The 10,351-nt window shown below is 44.0% G+C and overlaps 1 protein-coding gene across 2 annotated transcripts; it reads right to left on the minus strand.

Annotated features, from left to right (window-relative positions):
* Positions 1 to 2,312: 2,312 nt before the first annotated feature.
* On the minus strand, positions 2,313 to 9,318 carry sdhb.S (succinate dehydrogenase complex subunit B, iron sulfur (Ip) S homeolog). Of its 2 annotated transcripts, none has more exons than XM_018226801.2 (8): positions 9,070 to 9,318; positions 5,115 to 5,254; positions 4,233 to 4,318; positions 4,013 to 4,149; positions 3,500 to 3,616; positions 3,069 to 3,170; positions 2,693 to 2,815; positions 2,313 to 2,568 (listed from the first exon to the last, which is right to left on the minus strand). In XM_018226801.2, exons 1-8 carry the CDS (start codon positions 9,148 to 9,150, stop codon positions 2,491 to 2,493), a joined length of 864 nt encoding a protein of 287 aa, XP_018082290.1. In that variant the 5' UTR covers positions 9,151 to 9,318; the 3' UTR covers positions 2,313 to 2,490.
* Positions 9,319 to 10,351: the final 1,033 nt, after the last annotated feature.

The raw sequence follows: 10,351 nt of genomic DNA on the forward strand, positions 1-10,351 counted from the left end.
GGGAGGAACAAAATCAGAGAAATTATTGAATCTGACCATACATATTTTCGAATGGGCGGAAATACACCTGAAAGAACTGAGAGCAGAACACATACCGGGAACTCAATATACTAGCGGACAAACTGAGTCGAACTCTTCCACCAGCAGGAGAATGGGAACTACACCCCAAAGCTTTCCAGATGATACAGGACAAATGGGGTCCCCTTTCTATAGACCTAATGGCAACCAAGAAGAATGCGAAGCTTCCCTCATATGTGACCTGGACCATGGAGCCTGGGCAGTGGACGCTTTCTCCATACAATGGAAATTCAAGAGAGCCTACATATTCCCTCCATTCCTGACCATACCAAGAGTCCTACAGAAAATCAAACACGAGAAAACGGAAGTGGTGATGGTGGGACCTTGGTGGCCAAGGAGACCTTGGTTTTCGCAGGTCCTTCAAATGTCCTCATGCCCCCCGATCAGTCTCCCAGAATGGCCGGACATACTATCAAGAGGGGAACAACATTATCCAAATCCAAAAAATCTGAAATTGAAGGCCTGGCTCTTGAAAGGCTAAATTTAGAAGCATCAGGTCTTTCTAGTGATGCGATTAACACGCTCATGTCAGCAAGAAAACCTTCTACAATACAAAAATACTTTGCAATATGGGAAAAATTCTTGGAATGGCTTCCAGATGCCAATATAGAAATATCAAAAATAACCGAAACACAGGTTATAGACTTTATACAAAGTGGAGTAACTCTGGGACTCAGCAATTCCACACTAAAAGGCCAAATTTCAGCAATTTCCAATTTCTCAAAAATACAATGGGCCTCAAGACCTCTAGTTAAAAGGTTCTTTCAGGGACTGAGAAGACTTCAACCTAAAGTTAGATCACAAGTTCCCCCATGGGACTTGAATTTGGTTCTTGACTGCCTCACAAAAGAACCATTCGAGCCTATTGAACAAGCATCGATAAAAAAATATGACTCTAAAAACTTGTTTTTTACTTGCAATAACATCAGCAAGAAGAGTCAGCGAACTCCATGCCCTCTCTATTTCTCAAGGAAAAATTAATATTCTAGAAGAATAATACTGCAAACATCCGACAATTTCTTACCCAAGGTAGTTTCAGAATTCCATACCTCACAGGATATTATATTACCTTCGCTATACCAAAATCCACAGACAGAACAAGAAAACATATGGCATACTTTAGACGTCTGAAGATGTCTCTTAGCCTACCTGGACAAAGTGAAAGAAATAAGAAAATCAGATTCCTTACTGATCCTTGCCAATGGCGCCAAGACGGGAATGAGACCATCCAAATCAACAATTGCGAACTGGATAAAACAGTGCATTTATCTAGCTTACAGCCTCAAGTCCAGTACAGTACCTAAATCTATTAAAGCACACTCTACAAGGGCTATGGCAGCATCCTGGGCATTCCAAGCCGGGACATCATCAGAAGATATCTGCAAAGCAGCCACTTGGTCCTCAATGCATACTTTTGTAAAACACTATAAATTTGATGTATTTGCCAACAAAAATACTTACTTTGGTACAGCAGTATTGCAGTCTGCTATATCTAATAAATAAACACCCTCCCTAAACTATGTGTGGAAAATTTTGTACATCCCATAGTTGCCCACTGCCATGTGAAAGGAACAGGAAAACAGAAAATCAAATCATACTTACAGAGATTTTCTTTTCCTGGACTGGAACGTGGCAGTGGGCATAGCTTCCCACCCTATTGGGGGAGACTCCAGTAGATCAAAGATGGCGGCGGGGGCGGAAGCAAAACTTTTATTAGGTAATTCCTGCCAATCTGCACAGCAGGGGGGATTAACCCATAGTTGCCCACTGCCATGTTCCAGTCCAGGAAAAGAAAATCTCTGTAAGTATGATTTGATTTTCTGTTATCAGCAGCCTCAGGTGCAAGGAGATTCCATCAGCAGGAAAGGGGCACAAGCAGCTGAGCAGGTTGCTCAGGACCTGATACAGTCACAAGTGTTAGAGCTCGGAGCCTCGTCATGTGTAGCGAGACATGTAGCTAATAAGCCCCATTTGACTCCCTGCTGCCTACATGCAATTCCCTCTAATAGTCCAAGGGTGCTGGGAGTCTGAGACACGCCCACCTGTTACACTGCCAAGTCCCTCCCACATTGTCTCACCTTATTATACACATTATCCCTGAGTCACTACTATACACCTCTTGCTTTCAAGTAGCACAAAATTGTGTGGCCCCTGAGTGATGCCACTGTTGCACCCGCTACACAGTCCTGATTAAAGTGCAACACCCGCAGTTTAAGAGAGAGGCACATGGAGGGTTAAAGACCACAATTAACTATTTAATGTACATCACAAGGCGGCACTCATTCCCTCTGGTCTCTGGCAGCTGATGGGCAGAACACACGGGTTAGAGAAAGTGCTGGAGTTGCCATGTTGCTGCAGGACAGAGGTAGAGTAGAAGCGAATCACACTGCGGCTGCCAGTCACATGACAACGTTATGCAGACACCGCTCTCTCCTTGTACATCGCCATCATCTTCTTTATCTCAGCGATAGCTTTGCCCGGGTTCAGGCCCTTAAAGGAACAGCACAAAGGGAACAAATAAGCAAAGCCTTAAACTATTTCCCAGCATCCCTCAGCAGCAGGAGGGCCCCATGTAATGTTATCAGATAACGTCACTAGCCACAATGGCAGTTACCTTGGGGCAGGTGCGGGTGCAGTTCATGATGGTGTGGCAGCGGTACAGGGAGAAGGGGTCCTGTAGTTTGGAGAGTCGCTCCTCTGTGAAATCATCCCTGGAGTCAATCATCCATCTGTATGCCTGAAACACAAACACCCGGGGGCCAGCGACCCATGATAAATCTCCATACTGTGTGCACCGGGGGGGCTTCTGCACTAATTAGCTATTCTCTGCACTGCTCCTTCTGACTCCTGAATCAATGTAGCAGAAGCAACTGATTAACAAACCTACAGCAGAAATATCGCTTCCTTGAACAATTAAATTTGGGTGCAGCTCCCCTTTAAAACGTAAACATTACTCCCTAGTAAATACCCATGTCCAGAGAGACACTTACCTGCATAAGCACCGCGGGGCCCAAATATTTATCTGCGTTCCACCAGTAACTGGGGCAGCTGGTACTGCAACAAGCACACAGAATGCACTCGTACAGCCCGTCCTGCACACAGGGGAAACAAAGGGTTAATGGTTGGCAGCAGCGCAGTTGAACCAATCACTCAGAGATCTGAATAATGACCCAATATCCTTGCACTTCAGCTCCTCCTACTTCTCTCTCGCTTCTATATTATCCTATCACGGCCCTCCCAGGCTGCAGTGCTGTATATATTGCCAGTTACATATCCACCAATCCCAGCAGCCTCTATGGGCCCTTGTCTCTGACAGTATTATGTGGCAATTGCTAAAGTTAATGTGAGCTTTCCATTGGCTGCTGAATAGTGGGGCCCCTGCTCAGATCCAAGGGGGTGGGGAAACCCCCCCAACACTCACCAGCTTATCCCGGTCCTCTATGGACTGTAAGTACTGCTCCTTCCCCTGCTGAGACTCATCCTTCTTCTTCAGGTACGGCTCTATCGACTTGTACTGCGCATAGAAGTTACTCAGGTCCTTCCACAAGAACAAAAAAAAACAGTTTGAGGTGAGTGGCTCCTGACAGGTACAGGTAGGTAGGGAGTGTGTCTCTCTCTCCCAAGGGCAGGAAGTCCCCTACCCAGGGTCATGCAGGAACCTACTCCTGGGTAGGAGAGCAGCCCACAAGCAGGAAGTAGAGAGAATCAGAGCTCTGTACCTGGGTAAGTACTGGGGAGATTGGATTCACTTACCCAGGGGGAGGTTCCTGTCTGACCATGGGAAAGAGAACAGCCCAGGAGCAGGAAGTACAGAGAATCAGAGCTCTGTACCTGGGTAAGTACCGGGGGAGGACCATGGGAAAGAGCAGCCCAGGAGCAAAGAATCAGAGCTCTGTAATATGATATATAAATGAGAGGAATAGGCAGCACTTACAGGCACAAGATCCTTTACAACATACATGTGAGGGAGGGGGTAGATTTTGGAGACTTTGCTCAGGTTGGTGTCTATTCTCACGGTGCAGGCCAGGGTGTTGCCCCCGTTAATGTTCATGGCGCAGGAGCCACATATACCTGCAAGGATCAAACCCAATGAGTTGAATGTAGTGAAAAAAGGGACCCAAAGCTTCAGCAGAACTGGAATATAAACCTCTCACCTTCTCTGCAAGATCTACGAAATGTCAGTGTGGGGTCCACCTCATTCTTTATCTTAATCAGCGCGTCCAACACCATGGGGCCACACCTACGGGGAGAGATCAGGGTCAGTACAATTCAACCCATTCATAGAACAACTGATAGCCAAGGGCCTTATGGATCAGCACTATCTCCAGTGTAACCAATCCCAACTTGTCTTTCCCCATAACTGATCCCTTCCACTCCCTTTATCAGCTTAGTCTCTCTTCTCTGTACTTTCTCTTTTTGCACGGTAAGGAAATATATAATATAGAAAGAAAGACCAGCAACACCAGGATTTTGCAAAAATTTGAAAAAGTGTTATTGTATATATGTATGTATGTGTATATATATAAGTGATTTGTTCGTATTATAATAATTGAGATTATGGGGTTAATATCTTTTATCTGTATTTAGGGATGCAGATTTTGTGTATCATTAGATTTGTATACACAATCCTCATATTGTGTGTATATAGATGGGGTTAAAGATATTTTAGGGATATATCTTCACATTTAAATGGAATGATTAATCACATATGGGTTTATCATGGAACAGTTATAATGGTTTATTACCTAAAAGTACACAAGACAGAGGAGCTATTGTAACATGAGTGCATTTTCAGAGGCAGACCCCTAGTGGTACAATATTACAAATACGGTCATTTAATAGCATAAACAAAACTATGTTTATCGATCAATTATAGTTACGGTTATTTAATAGCATAAATGCAACTATGTATAAATCAATTTACAAGACTGTAGTAGAACCTGGGAGACAGGAGTGAGAGCTGACAGACTGACACTATACAGAGATATTAAGGAATATATGAGCCCCACTAGCAGCAAACACAAGGTACAACTCACGTATTCAAGTCAACCTCATACGTCTGCATACGGGGCTTGTCACCGGGCTTGTCTGGGTCCCATCTGTAAATGGCAAATTTCTTGATGCGAGCGGCTGCCTGAGATGCGGGGGCGGCAGCTGTCTGTGCCCCACGAGAAACCTGGAAAATAAGATTGTTATTATTAACATGTATTTATATAGCGCCAACATATTGCGTAGCACTGTAAAGTAAATGTGTTTATACAACTAAGTCACATACATAGAACATATGGAGTTACATACATCACAATCAATACCGGTACAAAAGGTGAGGAAGGCCCTGTGCAGAAAGAGCTTACAATCTAAAGCGAAGGGAATTTTGGAGATGTTCCTCAGGTGGAAGTGACATGATTTAATAAGTGACTGGATATGAGGAGTGAATGACAGGGCAGAATCTAGGATAACCCCAAGGCACCGGGCCCGGGGGTGATAGTGGAATTGTTAACTATGATGGATACTTCCGGGATGTTACTGGTGTTAGTTGGAGGAAAGAGAACCATTTCAGTTTTAGAGAGGTTTAATTTAAGGTAGCGTTGTGACATCCAGGTAGAGATAGTGGACACACTATTAGGAGTTAAGTTAGGAGTTCTGGGTTGAGATCAGGAGATGAGAGATAGATCTGAGTATCGTCAGCATAGAGGTGGTAGTGGAAACCATACGAATTTATTAATTTGCCAAGGGAGGAAGTATAGAGGGAGAATAGTAATGGTCCCAGGACAGAGCCTTGAGGATGGTTAGAGGCATAAGACTAAGGAAATCTGATTTATATAAGTCATAGGGCACCTCCTACAGGACATTATCACTACATGTACAGCAGGCTCTGCTCTCTATGTGTTCAGCAATATATCCCCCCTTCCTTTATTTGAGATAAGGAGGGACTAAAACAAAAAAACTCTAATCGATCCAATGAACACTGCCCATAATGCAGGAAGAGTGACACCTTAGCATTGTAGATGAGGGGTGGGTGTATAACATTCCCACCAGTCCCTGTCACAGTGAGCTTACCATCTAAGGTCCCTATCACATTCCCATCAATCCCTGCCCCAGTGAGCTTACAATCTAAGGTCCCTATCACTTACTGCCCAGTTCAGCCTCCAATCTGAGGTCCCGATCACATTCCCATCAGTCCTGGCCCCAGTGAGCTTACAATCTAAGGTCCCTATCAGATTCCTATCTAGCTGCAGCTGTGACACATCACCTCTGTGGCCTCAGGCACCCAAACCCAGCAACCAATCACATTAACCTTATATGATAAGATATTGTAGGTAATAAGAGCAGAATAGATGTGTTCTCATTGGTTCACACCTGCTTACATACCTCCCCCAGGCACCAATCACAGCAGAGAACCTTTCCTAGTGTGGCAGTGGCTGCTAATTCCATTCTATGATTTAGATCTTGTTAGGGATCAGTGAGATGTTCTAACATTACCAGCAGAACTCAGCCATGTCTGCTAAATGCTGCGCTTTAAGGGAAGCTGTGATCAGCGGAGTCATATCGGCATTTTACTGTTATTAATAAGATATGTCATATTTATGACTGTATGTTCTATTTTTAAAAACATTTCAATAAAAAATATTGAAACCTATATCGGCAGTCATGTGATCTTCCTAAAGGTGAATATTTTGTTTTATTTAACGGATTATTATTATTAAATTACCATTAATAAAGGCACATCTTGTATTATGGTTTTTCTGACAACAAAGGCCCTGGGAAACAGCGCCATTAAATGCAGAGATAAAGTATTAAAGGCAAATAACATGCAGGAGAGTGACATACCTAATGATTTAGTCACAAGGCTAATTAGCAGCAGCTCGTCACTAAATGACAGGCAGGAAAGAGGGTTTGGCCAGAGGCTGCGTGTGACTGAAGGTGACAATACATCTGCCATACACAGACTATGGGCCTCTGGGATGGGGCAGAGGTGCAGGTTTCATAGACTAACCAACCCCATTAGAGGGGGTCAAAGAGAACCCCGAGGTCTCCTCTGGCTGTGGTGCCTCACAAGTCACATAGGCTGCACCTCTGCATGCTGATCTCAGTCACTAGAGCACATACACTTTAGGGCCAAAAGTACCCGGGCACCTGCCTGCCCAACATCTTATTCCAAAAGCCAAGGATATTAATATGTATTTAACCCCTTTTGTTCCACAGAGCAGGAAACATGGAATCATCAGGAATGTCACTATAACCTTTAATGGGTTGTTCCCCTTTAAATTAACTGTTAGTATGATGTAGAGAGGGCTATTCTGAGACAATTTGCAATTGGTTTTCATTTTTTATTATTTGTGGTTTTTGACTTATTTTGCTTTTTATTCAGCAGCTCTCCAGTTTGTAATTTAAGCCATCTGGTTGCTAGGGTCCAAATTCCCCTAGCAACCATGCATTGATTTGAATAAGAGACTGGAAAAATGTATAGGAGAGGCCTGAATAGAGAGAGGAGTAATAATAAGTAGCAATAACAATAGCGTTACAGAGCATTTGTTTTTTAGATTGGGTCCCTTTTAAAAACTGTAAAAAAAAGTAGGCAAATCATTCAAAAACTATGAAAAATAAATAAAGAAGACCAATTGAAAAGTTGTTTAGAATTGGCCATTCTATAATATACTAAAGGTCAAGTTAAACGTGAACCACCCATTTAAGGTTTCTTTAAGGTTTCGCCAGGAACCAGGGGCCGAAACTATGTAACAGTATATTATTCCTCCTCCCCCAAACTGTACCATAAATCCTTGAGGCTGGTAGTGTTGGCAAAGCCCCTCCAGTGAGTTTCCCCCCCATTCCATGGTCCAATGGTGATGCCCTTTACCCGACTGCAGATGACTCTGGGCTCATGGGCAGGTTGTTGTTACCCTCCCACAGAACAGTTTCACCTCTGACATAACTTGTAGTTTTGAGTGTTCCTGTTGGACTGTACTACACACAGCACGGGGGTCCATAGTGACAAGGGTCATTGTTTTAAAGTGACTCAAAATAGTATAGGATGGAGTACCCAGTAGGCATATATTCGGACCACAACATGTTTTGGATCAACATGGATCCTCAATAAATTATATTCGGACCACAACATGTTTCCGATCGACATGGATCCTTTTTCAAGGATCCATGTCGATCCGAAACATGTTGTGGTCCGAATATAATTTATTACAACAAAGTCTGCCTACTGTGTGCTCCATCCTATACTATTTTGAGTGATTATATGTTGGTCTGCTGGTGTGACCCGGTTGGAAAGTGAGCCCTGTACACAGGTGGAAGCGTTGGACTGAACCCATTGTATAATCCTGTTGTTTTAAAGTGACACCCTATCATGGGGCCATAGTGAAGGTCACGGAGTTCTTCATTACGACCCCTGTAGTGGTGCAGCTGGAGAACATGGGGATGCGCTTTATTTATGAGAATTTACTCTGGGCTGGGATCTCAAATAGGCCCTGGCATTTCAAGCAGCCACAAGTCCAATAAACAGCGAGAGTCTATGGCACCGGCCAGAAGCCCCTCTGACATTTGCCAGTCCTTCAACAGTTACACCGACACCCTGGGATTTCTGGGGTTCATTCAGCCCTTTAAGAGGAAAGATATTGTGTTTGTGATTTCCCTGGACTCCTGCAGTTGCTCACCACTGGCTCAGCCTCAGGTAAGAGCCCAGAATACAGTGACACTTAGCTGGGGCCCCAGGGACACAAGGGACCATTGCAATACAGACACTGACACTAGAAGAATTAGAATAATAATAATAATAATAATATAATAATGGGGCAGAGGAACATAATTGGGGCCCTGGAATGACACAGACAGGGGGAGGAGCCACAGACTGACAATAGGAAGTCACACACTGACTGACAGACGTTACACAACAAGGGACCCAGCGCTACACACTGACACAAGCTCGTACAAAATACACAACTAACTCGAATCCCCCATCCCCGGGTCACTGCACCCACTCACGTCACAAGCTCTGACCTGTAAGGCTCCCGACAACCTCAGCACCGGCCCGCTACGTCTCAAGGAGAACACGACCGCCGCCATATTTGCTCTGACACCAGTAACTCAGCTAATCTCCCACAATTCTGCGCGGCCGGTTTTATAACCATAGGGAGGAGCCGCTTACTCTCACGCGCAGAGAGAACTTTCAGGATAGAGCGGCCCCAAGCTAGCTACAGACGCTCTAGTCCAGATCCTCGACGTCTATGGTTTGTCTAGCGAGAGCCATTGAAAAGAGTGGGAGGTGTTTGTGTGGTCATGGGATGGTCAGTCAGTGAGCGGATGTATTGCTCTGGCTGGTCGCTATGGCAACAAACATCGCTTGCACCGGAAGGAACATAGGGATTAGAGAACGGTGGCCCCTGGCAGTGCAGGAAGGAAGGGCCCCTCACTTATATATTATTATTATTATTATTATATTACCCCTGGGCAGCTTTAATGAGGTGCTTCACCTTTAAGTTAACTTTTAGTATGTTATAGAATGGCCTAAACCAACTAACTTTTCAATTGGTCTTTTCATACCTCCCAACATTTTGGAAGGAAAAAGAGGGACATGTTTGACCACGCCCATTTTTATGGCCACACCCCCTAATTACCATGTTCATTTTACCAAATTTGGCAGGTAATGAAAGTTTGAAAATATTACAATTACTTATTTTCTTATCTCAAAATTGTTACAAAGTATCTGATTTGCACCCGTTAGCTGTTCTGGGCTCTCTGCCAAAAGCCAATTAAGTTAGAAACTTTGTATCTTTTTCTGGCTGTTCAGTGCAGAGAAAATAGGGACTTTCCAGTACAAATGAGGGACTGCGGGTTGAGCTGTCAAAAGAGGGACTGTCCCTTTGAAAAAGGGACAGTTGGGAGGTATGGTGTCACAAAACCGCCTCACTCAACCACACTTAACTCTTGGGTTTGGCTACAAGGGGTTACAATCAGTCTCTCAATCACCTTACACACAGGTTAGACCAACATCAGACACCCCAAAAACACACCAACACCCCCAAAGTTCATTCGCTGCCACCATCTATCATTAATAGGCGATAGAAACCTAATGTGACTATTCCCCTGCCCTCTATAACAGGTAATAACTCACACTACACAATACATCAAACACTCTCTCCTATGGTAGTTACTCAGGATAAGATCCTACAAGTCTAACAAGCACTCCAGCAGCCAAAGGGTTAATCTACATTCAAAAACACTTTCCTGCTAGCCGTACTAGTTATCCAACATACAAATAGGCAAC

The sequence above is a fragment of the Xenopus laevis genome, chromosome 7S (assembly GCF_017654675.1).
Source record: "Xenopus laevis strain J_2021 chromosome 7S, Xenopus_laevis_v10.1, whole genome shotgun sequence".
NCBI lineage: Eukaryota > Metazoa > Chordata > Amphibia > Anura > Pipidae > Xenopus > Xenopus laevis.